This window comes from Scatophagus argus, chromosome 24 (assembly GCF_020382885.2).
Source record: "Scatophagus argus isolate fScaArg1 chromosome 24, fScaArg1.pri, whole genome shotgun sequence".
NCBI lineage: Eukaryota > Metazoa > Chordata > Actinopteri > Scatophagidae > Scatophagus > Scatophagus argus.
In genome coordinates, this window is record NC_058516.1 from 9,472,485 (window position 1) to 9,489,455 (window position 16,971).

Here is a 16,971-nt window from a genome sequence, read left to right on the forward strand (position 1 = left end):
TTATTGACAACCTGTGCATGATAACGTCAGATTTTGCATCATATGGTCTGAACCAACATGGCGGGGAATCATGCAGGGCTGCAGGTAACGCTAACGATTAGCATTGAAGGCTCAGAAAAAAGTGAAAACACAATTTCCTGAAGCCCCAGCCTCAAGTATTCCAATGCGAGTCTAAAATTCAGAGATACTCGTGTTGCTTTCACATAAGCAATTACCTTCTGACAAACTGTAACTTATGAGGAGTTCAGCATTTTTTCTTTTCATTTTTTAATCAATACCAAAATAGTTTCTGATTAATTTTCTGCCAATCAAATAGTGATTTCAGCTCTAGCATCATGTGTCAGACATTACAATGCGTGTAGGAAGTCTACATTTAGTGTGACGCATGAGTTTGTGTACACAGTATGTGTCTGTATTCCTGAGATTTCATGTTGAAGCCCTACCGGCTGCGTTGTTTGGGGATATGAGATCCTGCATCAGAAAGAAACCTCAGTAATCTGAGAATAGCTTAGCTGGTGTAGCTGAGAGGAAAAAAGCCATTAATGCAAATGCTAGGATGATTCTGGTGCTAATACTCAAGGCTAAGCTTAAATGTCTGTTGCTGCCTTGAAAGGCTGCATCCAGAGTAGAGAGGAAAAGCCCTGAGAGAACAAGCTCAGAAGCTGTGCTCAGCATTTGCTCATTGTCATAAGCAGCACAAATGTGAAAGTTGGTTAACTTTCAGACTTTGATACCTGACTTTTAACAATGCAGAGCCGGTAGCCTTGAGGGAAGATCGAAAAGCTCTCAGTGAAGAAGTACCAGAAATGACAAGAGGTCACTGCGATTACAATGCTGCAATGTTTGGGTATGTTGAACAATTGAAAAATGATGCTTCTAGAGTCTGGCCTCTGCGTTATTTAATACTGCAGTGCCTGTCGGTGTAACTTCCTTGAACGATTCAGACTTTATTTCTCAAGCCAGGATAACCTGTCATTTATTTCTGAGCTGCCAATAGTTGAACTGATAGTTTGAGGATATGTTAGCTGTGCTAACTTGTTCTTTAATTATTATAGGTCCTTTTTGGCATAAACAGCAGCTCATTACCTGACCTTGATTTAAATGAGTAAAATAATTAGTGCTGAAATAACTATTTCATTGACAGAACATTAACCAAAACCAGTTTTGATATTCAGTGACTGTTTTAGGCATCTTAAGGGAACTATAAAACCTCAAATTAAACAAATCCATTTCTGTTTTGGGTTGTTTTTTTTAATGATATTAGACTGTTTTCTTGTGTTTTGTTCTGTTATGCTTCTTTGGTCTCTGGGAAATTGTGTTTAGTTGCAGCCATAAATGTTAGGACACTTTTCAGCCCAACATAAGTTAAGCTGAAGGACATCAGAGGGAAAACCAGAAAACACTTTCTCAATAGAATGTGATCCAGTTTCACCGACATTGTTGGTGTGTTCAAACCTGGCAACCTGAGTCAAACAGTGCACCAACAGGCACGGCTGTTGAAAGACACACAGTTCTTCCTATTGGAAGTCAGCGTACCGTGAAAATGAGTTTGTATGTTAAAGTAAAACAGTTGCATAACGACGGGACGGGGATTCAGCCTGAAATGTTAATTCGCATTAGGATCAGCATCCCGTTGAGTCAGGAGTGATGATGTGCAGGGTTGTTTCATGTGGTTTAATCCAGGCTGGTATTTCCCAGGTAACAGCGTTCCTCCGACACCTGGGAGCAGGGGGAAGAAGAGAAAACGCTCTGCGCCGAACGCTCGCTGAGCGGAGATGTATTTACCGAAGATGTCTGAACAGAGAGATGGCGCCCAAACCGCAGGTGTGTTACTTTGTAGCCTGTCTGGCAGCTGTTTTAATCAACACTCACAGCCTTTGTCGGATTGATGATGAGGAGTGCATCATTCCAGCTACAGAAAATAATTGAAGAGCTGTGAAAAATATGTCTGAGTGCTAATGATTGTGATGTGTTTAATGGGCAATAGATTGGATTTTACAGCCCTAAAGTGTATCTGCAGGAGTTTAATAGCACTGTTCATTAGCACCACTGATTGGGTTACCAGTAAACAGCGCCTGATGCAACAATGACTTGGCCAGGATTGAAATTTCTGGCTTTTAAAGCTCTCTTGCTCATAAAAGCAAAGCATGGAGACACTTTCTATCAGCAGTAGTATTGATTTGATGTTTGCTTTGTCTGGTTTTTCAGTACTCTTTCTGTGCTTATCTTTTTCACAAAAGTGATGGCTGATTGTCTCCGCCAGTCGAGCTGAGCATCAGTAGTAAGAATTGCTTCATTCTTGCACTTTGCTGTCTAAATCAGCGCTTCTCTGCCTTTCTTTTATGAATGGTTCTCTGCGGCCATGAGGCAATGCTTACTTGCTGTTTCTGTCTCGTTTTCATGGGAGCCTCGATGGCATTTGTGTGGCGGAAGCTGACGGCCCCGCTGCTGATGTGTTCGTGCTGTATGCTGTCAACAGTTGCACCTGGAAATGTGTGGTTTGCTGAGAGACAGTTGATGCATATACTGAAGTGAAGGAGAAAGGAAAAGCTGGTGAATTAGTGGAGCTTTGCGCTGACCTCTCAGTGTTTAGTGTTACACTTGGCATGTGAGTGGTGCTCTTATTGAGACTGCAGCCCATTTCCACTCTGCTAAGCAAAATGACTTGTCTTCTTGTCTCTGTAGGGGATTTCTTTGGGTTGTTGTAAAGCTCTAGGCGACTGCAAATAGCGATCTTTGATGACAGCTGCATGCATAAAGACTGCAGTATGCAAGTTTGAAGTAATCACGGCCATTTTCAGTGTCACTCGCTCTTTTATTGAGGTCACCGTATTTGTAGTGTCCTTACAAAAGAAACAAAAGTTCATGATGTGCAAAACTTTGCATTCTGCTGAATTCACAATATGCAGGTGGTGCTCTGAGCTGACATGAAAGCTGACAGTAAATCCTTTAAACTTGACATAAAAATATGGGCATATGTATAAATACACGAACAGATTAAATTAAAGCGTACGCGCCTGTCATTCAATCCCAGACGTCCTCCTTCGTTTTAGACTCTACCGCTCATGAAACATGGCGAGCACGTGCTCGTCTATGCTCCACGAGCCAGTCACGGGTCTGAAGAAGAGTCCCGCCACCGCCTCCGGGTCCATGGAGCGCAGCGCGTGCAGCACCGCGCGCAGTCTCCCGAAGCGGGCCGTCCTCACGTGCTCGTAAAGCGCGCGCTCGGCCTCTCTGTGAAGCGCCTGGACGTACTCCCGACACTCCAGCTCCGTCACGTCTGCAACACGCACACAAATACAGAGAAACATACATGAATTGTTAAACAGACTTGCGCATTTACGCACTTGATGATTGTCTGAAGAAAAAAAGTTACGTCTGTTTAAATTCACATGTTGGATTTGGTTAAGAGAGCACTTAAACTATCGAAATGAGCAACTTTTGAATGATGTCATGCGCTAAACACTGGCAGTAGCCTACTGTTTCTTACCCGGGGTGAACAGTATGGCTCCTTTCAGGAACGCGTATTCTTTGACGCTGATCCTCAGTCCTCTGCATCTGACCAGAAACGTTTTGATCCCCTCTGCATCACTGACTGGCACTCCTGGGTCTCGAATCTCAGTCGGAGTGCGCTGCCGCCGCCCCGTGCTGTGCGTTAAAATCGTGTGTAAAAGACTGGGCTGATGCGTCTCCACCGTGTCGAAATCCACGGAGTCCTGCACCATGCCCAAAACCAGCAGCGGCGCCCAGCTGTAGCGCACGAGCCGGAGCTGGTCTCCCGCCGGCAAACCTCGAAAACACGGTACATTTTTCACGAATCGGATAGTTTTCACAAGCACCTCCGAGGCCGCTTTGAAAACTAATTGCGGAGCACGAATCGACACCAGTCGCCTCTTTGACGCGCACGAGCAGAGCTGTTGCGCGGCGGCCGTGTCCAGGTGTCCTCGGGCGCCCGTGTTCAGGATGCTGTACAGGATGCTGCCCTGTGCCGCGTCCTCCCGCTCTCTGCCCTCGCAACAGGACATGACGCTTCCCTAAAGCTGCCCGCCTGATTACGAGCTTGTTTTGGCGAATATCATCTTTTTTTATAGACCAGACTTGGGTCACCTAAAACACGCGTCCGGTCAATATTTTCAGAATAAAAGCATAACGTAGCAGCAGGTGATCGTGCAGCTGTAACTCAAACGTCACTTCTCAGAACACCAATCAGGTTGAACCAGGTTATTCATCCTTTGAAAAAAGTAATATGAAACTATACGGGCAAATTCTTTTTTTAAAAAGACACAGTCACATCCTAAATCAAAATCTAATATGTAATATGTAATGTGCTTTCTATACATATTATTGCTCGGTTTAGTTCATTTTCTTCAGTTTGTCTTACCTGTGCTAAATATCTCTAACTAAGTCGTTCAATACTGCATTAGATTATGTTTTAGTTGGAATAATTTCATTCCACTATACTGGTCTCTTGCACAGGTAATGATATTGTTTATGTTGAGCGTTTTAAATCTGTCGTCCATGTCTCGTTTGCCCTCCGGGTGACTCCTACCTTCTTCTGTGTAATGAGGGTGCATGTAGACAGTAGAGTCTTTGCGTCTGATGTGATGTGTCGCCCACAGTGACCGGAGAATGATACCTACAGGCACGCTGCAGTCGATATGAGGACTACTTCCAGCAGATCCCTGCGAACATCACTTGTTGTATCAGCGATTAATTTTAACTCACATGCCCTTAATTGAGTGTGTTGACATGCGGTAAATATGAAGCCTTAATTTTGAAAGCTGAATCAGCCCACATCCAGTCTTACTCCTGTAGCTGGCTTGACGGGCACACTGAGGGCTCCCTGAAGGCTAATAAGACAAATCAGGGGCTGGTCCAAGACACTTAGGGGCCCTGAGCAGGACTTTTTGGGGGCCTCATTACCTCATTGTGAATGGGCCTGAACGCCCAGTGTTTTGCATATGAACACAATGTGTTTGTCTGTAATGACTGCCACAACAGACCCATAATAGCCTAGCCAGCACGCAACAGGGCTTATTGAACATTCTGAGTTTCATAAATAAGTGAGGTGGGGGGAAAGAAACCCTCTGCTCAGTCTTGGAGGCCTTATTTGAGATGTTTTAAATCAGCGTGTTATGCCATCAGGGGTGGAGAGCATTTGGGGGTGTGCTAAGTCCTGTTTGCAGAGGTTTTTACACATGTAAGTCCTGCAGATTACTGTGAGTCCAGTTATTCAACACAAACACGGAAGCAACAGCCTCATAACATACCAGTGTTTAACTTAAGACTTTAGCCCGTTCAAGTCATCTGTGAGAGCCACGTACGGATTTCACGTTTGCAGCTTTTGCATTTGGAGTAACTGTTGCCATCTTCAGATTAGAATCCATAAACTTTTATGAGATCAGTCTCTCTAAGTCATCCCTTATGTGCGTGGCGCTGTATTGATCTGCCTTCTTATTACTTTGTCGTGTTCCAAATGTCCAGCGATTCTGGAGAAAGCTAGCTGATTGTTGGGTCTCATTCCCATTTATTACAAGTATTATTACTTGTGACATGTAACCAATTAGACAGTGCTGTGGGCTGGATATTGAGCGAGACGACAGGAACAAAAAGTGACACCAGCATCAGAGCCAAAGTGGCACATTTTCAAATCAAATGATTTAATCAGCAATCGGACAAACCCTCCAATACATTTACGTATTATACGATTCCAGAGGCTGTATGAGTTTGATTCTGTTTCCTCAGTCACGGACTTCCAAGTAGCAGACTGACATGAGAAGAAAAGGAAAGCTGCCCTTGGGATGTAATTACACAACAAGTCCAGACGTTTCTCCTTGTACAGGACACCGTTTCTATAGTAACAAAGTGTAGCTGAAAACATTTCTCTGAATTCTCCTCAAGAACATTTTCCGATGATTATACAACGATCATCCCATGGCAAAAGTGGGATGAATTTTGTGCAGAATTTTGAAGGACTCGAAGCGCTTTTCATTTAAAGTTTTTGACAATGCTCCTTTACTGCATTTCTCAGGGTTGATTTTGAAGAGTTTCATTCATCCTCAGTGCCTTTCACGCTTTTTCACACTGCGCTTGAATACGCTCCAGTGCTGAGAAGAGCCTTGAGTCATAACAGTGAGCTGTACTTTTGTCCCAGTGTTGTCTTTATTTCCAGTTTATAGGAAGGCCTTGCGCTGAGACACGCGGTCTCAGACTGCCGGAGAAACCTGTGACGCAGTCTAGTCTGAAACACCTGCGGTTTACCACCGTGGATGTTATTGCTTGCTCATATATTGCGATAACTGCTTTGTACGGTACAAACATGTCCCTTGGATATGAGAATGAACTTCCAATATCCAGCAAATCAAAACGACACAACCAACAGCCAGTGGTTCACGAGTGCCTGCTGACCTCTCATCATATCACCTGCTTTCTCAGCTCAGAACAAGCAATTCATAACTGCTGGAGCAAGCAGTGACTTATCTGTGCTTCAGAGCCAGAGTTCACAGTCAAACAGCCCTCTCCGCAAACACACCGCGGTGGAAAAACAACAGTCGGCCGTGAAGCGAAGCTCCGAGATGAGCCAGCAAACTCCCCGGTCCGTTTAGCACCGAGTTATTCCATCAGGCCCGTCTGTCTGTCTCTTGAGGTAAAACATCAGTCAGCCATCAGCTCACCGCGTCTCACAAGACTGATCGGCTCACCCTTGGACTCAAGGACAGCAGGCGAACGGACAGGCAGCATATCACTGCTGTCAGGGGAGGACCTTTTATCTCCAAACTGTCAGCTTTTCAGGAGTCCAAACCGGGCTGTTTTCAATCGATAGCCGCGCTTTAAGAGTGACAGTGAGTTTGGAGGGACTTCAGTGAACTTAATGTTTCCAATTTTCTTAGGCATTCTGGTTTAACATCTTAACCTTCAGGTGATTTTCAACTGATATAGAAACAGAACTAAATTTTTAAGTTTTCACCTAAAATCCAGAGAAGCACATTTTATGTAATTTTTTGGCTTTGACATTTTGCCTGATGTATTTCCTCTCTCCACCAGGATTTCGTTGGTGCTGTGATAAATAATTCAATAATTCGGTGTTCCCGTCTCTCTGGATAATCCACAGAGCATACGCACAGTGTAGCTTTGGTTCACAGTAGTTCTAACATAAGCTGGCAACAGCGAGGCCTGTGGATTATCCAGAAGAGTGGGTGCTGTTTATGTCAACGGATCTTTTTTCAAAATGCTTTCTGCACCACAAATAAAATTCCATTCACCTCCATTGTATTGACGTGGAAGCAGGAATCGCAGAACCTCGACTGCCTGCATGGCTAAAACCCTTTCGTTTTTTTTTGTTGGTTTTTTTTTGCAATTAGGGTGAAATGATCCTTTAATGTGGTCTTGTTTCCCACCAGTGACTAAGCAGCTCTTTGTGTGTCAGAGTGTGGCATGCATTTGCAGTGTCCTGTAGTTTGCACGCATACTGTTCAGCACTTGTTGTGTGGTTGTGCTTTTAGTGGCAGCCAGAGCGTGTTTCCAAATATTATTTATTTGTGCTCACTGTACTCTCCTTTTGACAGAATTCTTAAACAAAGAAAAACAGCTGCATCGCATGAATTTGACAGTTAAAAATGTGGTTATGAACTGAAATAATCTTTTAGACTTTTGAAATTGAAATAGCTGGAAGTAAAGTTTAATTGAAAAGAGACTTTTTTTTTCTCCTCCTCCCTGTTGTTTGACAATTTTTCAGAACCATGAAAAGATTAGAACCGTTAAGTACACTAGAAATCAGCTGGGACATCATTTCATCATGAAGACCAGCGCAGTATCTTTACACCTGCTGCAGAAGGTGGCACAAATTTGAGCAGTATGAATTTTAATGATTAAGCTACTGAACTGATGTCACCTTTTTAATTAACTTGAGCAAATACAACTTGGCAATCTCAAGGGCGCCTCAGAAGCACAAGCCTTGGATTCTACCAGTAAACCCAAAACAGATTCCACTGAGGTTCTGCAATCCTCTTTTAATGACCAGACGCTTGCCTCTCCTTGAAAACTGCGCTTCAGATCGATACAGAAGCAGAAAGAAATCTGTTTATTAGCTGTTCCTGCGTTGCTTTAACCAGAGCCTGGCAGCTGTTTAAAATGAGCTGTGGCTTTGCATGAGGATATCAGTGAGTGTTCATAGAATTATGACTCCAGAAAACAATGCAGCGCTGTATTATTTATGAAAAGAATGTGATTTTTATATAGACCTTCATTACCGTTTCCTTGTGGGCATGACATTGGGTATAGAGTAGATTTACATAGTCGTGTCTGTGCGAGCGTCGCTCATTAAAATCGGATCATTGAGAAATCCAATAGACCAATCTCGACTCGTTGCTGCGCGTCAGACCAAACGAAATCCCCATTGGCCTTCTAAATCCGCAGGTAAAATACTTCAAAATAATTATACCCACACATTAACTTGCACACGTGAGAAAATAAACAGGAGGAAGTCGAGGCCATTTACTTTAAACACATAAAAGGAAATATTTTTTTTTTTTTTTTTAAATGAAATAACAAAAAAGGACAACAATTCATACACTGTGACACTTTTGCAAGCATGAAGAAGTTATGTCATTTTCATACTTATGTTTGCTATATTGTTACATTGACTACGTTAATCTATAAATTAGTGTATATATAGAATTGTTTAGCCAGAAGAAGTAACACTGAAGAAGTGCATGTTTTTTTAGAAGTGTCAGCTATTGTCAGGCCTATGTCGTTCTTCTACGTAGTATTATTAGAATAAACTTGAACAACATATCAGCTAAAAAACAAATAAATACAATACATAGTTTTTCAGCATTCTAATTAAAACATTGTATGTAATGTGTGATGTTTATGTCTTGACTATCAGCAAGACGGTTCTCCCTTGTGAGCCGCTCAAGGTTTCTTCCTGTTAAAAGGGAGTTTTTCCTCACCACTGTCTGCCTGCGTGTCAGACGTCTTTGGCCACTTTATCCTCTCCTTCACGGGTTCAGGCTGTGGCATCTGTGGAAATGCTCCCTTGGGATGTAGGTGACAAAGGTGCTGAGAAGTACCCAGGGCTATGGGGTGCTTCTGTGACGCCTATAGAGGCATTGTCATAAATGTTTGGGTTTTAATTGTGTGGGTGGCCGCAGTTTAATGTGTTGTGTGTAATTTTGTGGTTGTGTACAATGAAATGCGGTTTCGCGAATGCGCCACAAGGGGGAGTGTTTGCCCAAGTAGATGCAGGTTGCGGTAGGTCAGCGCGTGTGTTAGACCTGTGTCTGCCACACATCTGCATCCCTCTCATGTGTAACTTGGTAACATACACATCATGCCGGTGAAGTTGCCATTGGAGACCAGAGCATTTGTTTTGTTATTTGTTCAGTTGAACACAGAGGCCTTTTCTCTGCAAAGTGCCAGGAAACTGAAAGATTTAATCAAAGTGGGGGAAGCCCGTACTTTTATTTGTATTTATTTATTGATACACATTTCAACAAAAATAAAAGTTGTTCCATGTGCAGGACAATAGCCAGCACACTGGTTTCTTGTCTTCCATATACCAGCCCCCATTTAGGTTTTCTTTCCCATAACAAGATAAACTGAGGTGGTTGTTGACAGACTTCTGAATGTGTCAAAAATAAACAACTTGAAATGTGCTGTAACTGTGATTTTTACACTTTTGTCAGGTATGTATCACACTCACCAGAGGATGAACTTCAGCAGAGAAAGTTGGAAAAGCGAACAGAAAGACTCTGTCCGCTGAGATCTTCAAATCACGTCTCATCTGCCCTACAGCTGACAAAAGTGAGCAAATTAATACATGATCAAAGTTCGTTTCAACACATCTTTGTTTGTTAGGGTCAGTGAAGAACGTTTGCATGTGGAGATCACTTCTGAACGAGGAGATCAAGACGATCAAAACCTTTCATCACCAAGGACAGCTTCTTTGGACCATCTGACAGTTTCTTCAAACGGGTCAGTCTCCGGTTCACGCAGCATCAAGTCGCTACCTGAAAGGGGGATAAGACTGTGACTGTGACCGCTTCAATACCGGTCATTCACATCCACCTCTTCTACTCCCAGGTCAGGCGTCCGACGAAGAGTTTGCACTCGTTCCGGTCACAGCCGAGCCGAGCCAAGAGACCTCTCTCTGTAATAGTATTGTTTGACTGTTCTGTTTCTCACATTGTCACAACAAGAACAAACTAATACGTAATCGAACTCGTCCCCTTAACTTAAACATTAGAGTACAAGATTTTGCGACAGAGTCATGTAAATATCTCTCCTTGAAAATTGTCGATTTTGTCATAAACAGCCATGACAATGTGTGTGTGCTGGAACAGTGTCAGGGCTCTTTGTCTCACACAAATATCCTTACGTACATAAACATACACACTTGTATATGCGGTGTTATTTTATGTGTGTTTATTTTCTGCACAGAGGTAAGTTCATATGGTGCTTAAGTATGTTATTGTGATAGTATGTTGTGTATGTCAGGTTACTCTGTGTGTTTATGAACTTACATTAATGTTATTGTATGTATGTTGTGTTGTATGTCGGTAAGTGTGTTATTAAATGTGTCTATGTTAGCGTGTGTTTATGTACGTACATCCATACATATTATTGTATGTGTGTGTTACAGTATGTTTTACATGAACCCTTCCATGTGTGTGGAGGCACATGGACATCATGAGCTTTGAAGCACCATGTTAACCAGGCACGGAGCTGACAGTAAAAACGTGCTGCTGTGGTCTCTTTTTCATGATGGAGATGTGCAAACAAGGTTCTGTGTGTAGTGTTGTCAGGCTAACATGTAGGATGTTCAGAGTGTGGTCTTCAAAGCAAGTCATTGTGTCTGGAGTCTGAGAAAAGGTGGCTGAGTGTGTGGTTAAGCAGAAGTGAAAACCATGAGCTTAGCCTTTGAGTGTATAATATAAGAGAGTATAATATAAGAGAATATAATTGTGTATAAGTGTATGAGAGTGTTATATATAAGTGAGTATAATGTACAAGAATTATATAAAAAGGTATAAGTGTATAATACAAGTATTGCTGATAATACTTATATAATATTATAATAATATACTTAATACTTTGTGAATGCAGGACTTTTACTGAGGAATCTGCATACTGACTCATTTGTTTGTGTTGAAATGAATGGACTCCAGTGAAGCCACACGAGGAAGATAAATGTAAGAGCAAACTGAAAGAGATCTCCAGCAGTATTATACATGGGAAATAACGGTAATATTGTGTGGCTCCATGTTGTGATGATTATTCTAATTTCTGCATCAGTTACCTTCATTAAAAGTGGAATGAACAGGAATGTTGTCAATAAGATAAGATGAACTTTTGTGATAACACAGTGGGGAAATTCACTTGTCGCGGCAGCTCACAAGAACAGACTGGAGCAGTGTTTCCCAACCTTTCTTTCACATACTTTACATTAGAAAGATCGCGCCGGGCAAAAAATGTTTGGGTCAGTTGGCCGCACCGCACGCCGCCCAGCCAGCGCGCAGATCGCGGGAAGCCGGATGCCACAGGTGTCTCAGCAGCCCAGTCTAGTCTAACACGAAAAGTGCAAATTTAAGAGAGTACAATGCCGTCTCCGTAGCCGTGGCGTGACGGGTTAGAACGCGACCATAAGTTCCGGATAGTCGATTGAGCAGCGCCTGGTTCAATTCCTTGTTGTGGAAGTCTTATTTGTGTTTTTATTACTTTTGATTTCTGACAAAGGAGATGACACTCACTGATCGCACCACCACCACCATCTGCACATGGAGAGTAAAAGAAGTTACTATCTAAAGTTAAGATTACAAAACGAAATGACAGTAAGCCATAGAGTGCACTGAACTAGCAGTTCGGTCAGAAAGTTTACTCGAAAATCGAGGTACTATTTTCAGGAGTCGTGGCGTGGTGGCGACTCATCCGCCGACTGCCCCAGAGAGACAGGTGTGTGTAAGAACAACCAGGAACGGCCCCCTCCACAGTAACATTAAGCGGTCGTTCTTTCTTTCCTTCACACTTTCCTGAAAAAAAAAACTGTTCAGTGATATGACTTGTTTTATAACACGTAGTAAATAAGCCACCCGCAGGAGTCGAACCTTTGACCACTGCAGAGGACAGACAGCCTCAGCACACGGACCGCGCGCCCTACCTACCGGGCTACAGGTGCACTCACCTGCTTTGGCGTTCTCACCATGCATTCGACGTGTCCAACGGAGGTGGTGAACCCGTGATAGATAGATAGACAGATAGACAGATACTTTATTGATCCCGAGGGAAATTCAAATTCAAATTCGAGGTTTACCACAATTCTGTGAAAGTGGAAAAATTAATATATTTAGGATTTATTGATTTGTGTTTCTGTAGAGACACCACATTTCAAATTAGTCTAAAATGTTTACTTGTTTTGTCTTTTTTTCAAAAAAGATATACATCTCATTTAGACTTAATGAGATTTTAATCCGACATATCCCCTCCAAAATTGTGGCAAATTTGGAGGGGATATCTGAATATTCTGAATATTCCCACACCAAACCTACTTCCCAGTAGCCTGGGCGTGGTGGCGCAGAGGGTTAAGAACGCGGCAACCATCGAATGAGTGTATGGGTGCCGGGTTCGAAACTCATTACGTTATCACGCCCGGGGATCCCTGCACCCGGTTTGACGTGGTGTGGGGTCGTTTGGGGGGGCTCCCCTCCCCCCTTTCGGCTCTCCTCCGCGCCTCCCCGAAGTGTCTGCACGGGGATCATTTACTCCCCGCTATTAACAGCTGGGGTCACGTATTTCCAAAAAGTACTACGCCTTCTGCATGCAACAAATTGTTTGTTTGTGGCAAGTTTAGTTCGAAGCCTGTTATGATGATGTGCCTGTTACTTCTCATATGAGAAGTTAGGTCTCGCGCGAGTCGGCGCCAAGAGCGTCGGCGTCGTCACGTGCAGGTGCTTCCAATCAGGAAAACGTCGGTGGAGCGTGGTGGAGCGTTGCGCTGTTTTGTCGGTGAAATGTGTGGTGCAGCGTTGCGTTGTTTTGTCGGTGAAATGTGTGGTTTGTCGGTGTTGGACGCCTGTAACGAAGAGTATCAACGGTGAGTATTAAATGTTCGACCGAAGTCAAGAAGCTGGAGTGTTTGTGTTTGTGTGTTACTTGAGTCGGCGATGCTAAGCGTTGCTGCAGCGAGCTTGGAGCACACGGTTAGCATGTCCAGGTTTAGCTTGAGCTTTGAGCTTGACATTGCATACTGATAAAAGTTGTACTGAAATATAATGTCTTCGTCGTGAATCGTTGCTTTATAAGAGCACCCGTGAGTTATGTTGTCAGTGCTAAGGTGCTAATAAATAAGTGCAAACTGTTTCGGTAGGATGTAGCATTGTAGCATCTTGGACAGCGTTAACCCTACGGGTGAAATTGTCTTATTTTTCTCTTCTTCTTTGGAACGCCGGGACCGAGAGTGCCAAGATAGATTTTTGGTGAGAGTGAGTTGTTGTATGTATGATCTTGGACAGTGAGGGAACACGGACATTGAGATGGTGGACAGTTTTAATTATGTGGGAGATTACCTCAACCATAAATTGGACTGGTCACATGACGAGGCCTTATGTGGATACTTGGGGGCCTTTGGAGTGTGCAGACCCCTCCTAAAGACTTTTTATGACTCTGTGATAGCCTCAGAAAACAGAAAGAGACTTAAAAAGTTGATCGGGAGGGCCAGCTCTGTCCTGGGCTGCCCACTGGACTCCGTGGAGGAGGTGGGTGAGAGCAGGATGTTAGCCAAGCTGACATCCATCATGGACAACACCTCTGACCCTCTTCATCGGACAGTGGAGGCTCTGAGCAGCTCCTTCAGCAGCAGACTGCTACACCCTCAGTGTAGGAAGGAGCTACCGCAGGTCCTTCATTCCCAGTGCTGTTAGACTATATAATTCAGTGGTCTGATCCTCTTTTCCTCCCTTACGTGGACTTGTATATAGCTGTATGTTGTCCTGTGTTTACTGTACTTTGTAAATTGTTCATTTATTTTACCTGTATATGTTTTGTAACTGTTTTTGCACTGTTTTTGCACTCTTTTTCTGTTCTTGTGAGCTGCCGCGACAAGTGAATTTCCCCACTGTGTTATCACTAAAGTTTATCTTATCTTACACACAGGGTCAAATTAATCAAGACTTCAGCTGAAAACTTTGAGCGATGCCAGGCTTTGGAAAGTTTAATTTTTCATTTCTAAGAAATGTTTTCTACTGCATTTGTCAGGATGTGGTGACCTCACGCAGGCGTTGCTGATCGAACTGATGTCCGAGGAGCCTCCCGAGCGGAAACAGCGGCACCAGATCGCCTGCATTGCCAGTCCGCCCATTTTATTCTTGTAATTTTATTCTTGTATGAAGCTGTCCTTCCTCATGTCTCTTCTTCCTCCATCAGTATCCGTCAGGCATTTGATCCCCCGGCGGTAAATGTTGAGGCTCTGTAGATGTGTATGTTTTAGTTAGTTTACCCCATCCCCACTCCCCCGCGCACACACACACACACACATACACATCACCCTCCCTCTCCCTTCCCTGAGAAACACCCATTCTCATTTGCACATACTGCTGTACATATTGTTGTCATCTCTGTTCACTGTTAATATTTTTTGTTGTGGTTGTTTTCATATTTATATAGTGCTGTTTTTATATTTATAGTTATTTTACATGTTTCGTAGGTTATTGGGCTTATACCGGGACCAGGGAAAGTAATTTCGTTCCACCTCATGTTTTTTTTACATGTGTGAAATGACAGTAAAGCCCCTTGAATGTTAATGTTTTTTGTTTCCAGTCAGGTTCCTGCTGCAGGAGTTGAACTACCAGCTAATGGGATGTCACAGAGAAGAAAGGGTATGTCTCCAAACCATTTGTCACGTGTTGAAGTAAGTTTCTTTAGATGACCGTTGCCTCTTTGTGAGGCAAAAAAGCGAATAGGTGTTAAACAGAAATTATGAATGACTTTTGATTAGCGAACACACACACACACACACAGGTCATGTTTAATTAATTACTATGAATTAAATGACTAATAATTAATAATTTATTTTAATTGATATGTCTTTTGTTTTAATTGATATGTCTCTGTGTTCAGCTTTGTCAGTAAGCAATTGTCAGATGTCAGAACCTTTCCTTGTGTCCCAGCAGAGCGCCAACGAGAAAGCATTTTCTCGGATGGAAGGAACCCCGGATGTGCTGAAGAGACAGCCGCTTTCGCTGCGGAACGACAAGGTGTTTCTTAGAGCAAGCGGTTAACATTACCAAGAGGTCCAGGACTGGTAAGCTCGTGTGCGGTGTTGGTATTTTTGCTTTTTTTTCCCAACTCCTCTCTGTGTTCAGCTTTGTCAGTAAGCAGAGGGAGAGGACCCTGTTGAGCGACAAGTGTCCCGGTTCAGCGAGAGCAGCAGAGAGGGTTCGATCACCTCGATCCGGATGGAACAGGATGGAACAGGATGTCCACGGCGAGCACTGGGTACTCCGAGGTGGCTTTCAAACTCTTGGTTGTCGTGGAACGCTCTGTGCCAGACATCATCAGCACGTACGAGGCGACGGCCGGCGAGAACATCCCCGCGAGCATGCTCCGCTTCTTGTACCCTGACATCCTTAAAGACGAGGCCGTTGGGAAGTACTAGCCCAAACCCTGTTAAAGTAAGTTGCTCAAGAAAGCAGTACTTTGTGCTTGTAATGTGTTGTTTATGAAGAGCGGTGTTACCTCTGAGAAGTTTTTGTTTGTGGCTTTTGACAGAAAAGTGTAAATGGCTTGCAGCTCCAGAGTGAATGGATGCGGACAACGCAGGGCGTACGGGCTACATGAAGACGGAGCTCATTTGTGTCTGCAAAGGTTAGGCATCATTCACAGCCAGCATTCACAGTCAGCATGCTTGGGATTTTTAGCGTGAAGCGTTTAAGATTTGTAAACGGAGTTGATGCGGATGTTCTCCAAAGCATGTTGTCTGACAGTGATGAAATGATTTCTTCCTTCCTTTCTTTCAGATGAGTGCAGAATTTGAGGAGCAACAGCGAGGACGGCAGAACTTCATCAATGTTTTAGACAGCACTTTGTTATAGTGTTTTTAAAGTAGTTAAAGACTTTGAGTATGAAGAACAGTGTTACCTCTTTGTGAAATTTTTGTTTGTGGCTTTTGACACCAAACTGTAACCGAGTTGCAACTCCAGAGTCACGGACGCGGACAACGCAGAGCGTACGGGCTACAGGACGACGGAGCTCATTTCTGTCTACGAAGGGTAGGTGTCATTCTTAGGAAAATTTTGAGAGTATTTTTTAAAGTGTTTGTGAAGTAAGTTCAACACTTAGGAAAAACTTTATGGTACTTGTGAAGTAAGTTCAACACTTAGGAAAAAAATTTAATGTGTAGTTAGAGTACTTGTGAAGTGAGTTAAACACTTAGGAAAAAAAATAATTTCTAGTACTTGTGAAGTGAGTTCAACACTTAGGAAAAAAAATTATGTATATTTAGAGTACTTGTGAAGTGAGTTAAACACTTAGGAAAAAAAATAATTTCTAGTACTTGTGAAGTAAGTTCAACACTTAGGAAAAAAATTTAATGTGTAGTTAGAGTACTTGTAAAGTGAGTTAAACACTTAGGAAAAAAAATAATTTCTAGTACTTGTGAAGTAAGTTCCACACTTAGGAAAAAAAATAATTTATAGTACTTGTGAAGTAAGTTCCACACTTAGGAAAAAAAATAATTTATAGTAAGAGTACTTGTGAAGTAAGTTAAACACTTAGGAAAAAAAATAATTTGTAGTACTTGTGAAGTAAGTTCCACACTTAGGAAAAAATTTAATGTGTATTTAGAGTACTTGTGAAGTAAGTTCCACACTTAGGAAAGTGAGTTAAACACTTAGGAAAAAAAATAATTTCTAGTACTTGTGAAGTAAGTTCCACACTTAGGAAAGTGAGTTAAACACTTAGCAAAAAAAATATTTTGTA

General features: G+C 42.7%; 1 protein-coding gene and 2 long non-coding RNA genes across 8 annotated transcripts; 2 read left to right on the top strand and 1 right to left on the bottom strand.

Moving 5' to 3' along the window:
- The first annotated feature begins 459 nt into the window (after positions 1-459).
- On the top strand, positions 460-11,326 carry LOC124055393. Of its 2 annotated transcripts, XR_006842623.1 has the most exons (3): positions 460-847; positions 1,699-1,824; positions 9,687-11,326. It is a non-coding gene; the product is annotated as an uncharacterized LOC124055393 (long non-coding RNA). The 2 variants fall into 2 exon arrangements; XR_006842624.1 differs by lacking the exons at positions 460-847; positions 1,699-1,824 and adding an exon at positions 8,951-9,044.
- Positions 2,795-4,141, bottom strand: LOC124055392 (nuclear receptor subfamily 0 group B member 1-like). The gene is made up of 2 exons (XM_046382192.1): positions 3,491-4,141; positions 2,795-3,280 (listed from the first exon to the last, which is right to left on the bottom strand). Exons 1-2 carry the CDS (start codon positions 4,023-4,025, stop codon positions 3,057-3,059), a joined length of 759 nt encoding a protein of 252 aa, XP_046238148.1. The 5' UTR covers positions 4,026-4,141; the 3' UTR covers positions 2,795-3,056.
- A 1,224-nt stretch (positions 11,327-12,550) lies between the features above and the next one.
- Positions 12,551-16,112, top strand: LOC124055394. Of its 5 annotated transcripts, none has more exons than XR_006842626.1 (7): positions 12,551-13,090; positions 14,251-14,362; positions 14,812-14,870; positions 15,165-15,295; positions 15,357-15,665; positions 15,763-15,858; positions 16,011-16,112. It is a non-coding gene; the product is annotated as an uncharacterized LOC124055394 (long non-coding RNA). The 5 variants fall into 5 exon arrangements; XR_006842628.1 differs by having other exon boundaries at positions 15,165-15,284; XR_006842627.1 differs by having other exon boundaries at positions 15,165-15,248.
- Positions 16,113-16,971: the final 859 nt, after the last annotated feature.

Excerpts from the sequence above, each read along its gene's own strand:
- LOC124055392 (XM_046382192.1), bottom strand. The coding sequence starts at position 4,025 with ATGTCCTGTTGCGAGGGCAGAGAGCGGGAGGACGCGGCACAGGGCAGC. Across the intron at positions 3,281-3,490 it reads AGCCATACTGTTCACCCCGG|ACGTGACGGAGCTGGAGTGT; the intron begins GTAAGAAACAGT and ends TGCGTGTTGCAG.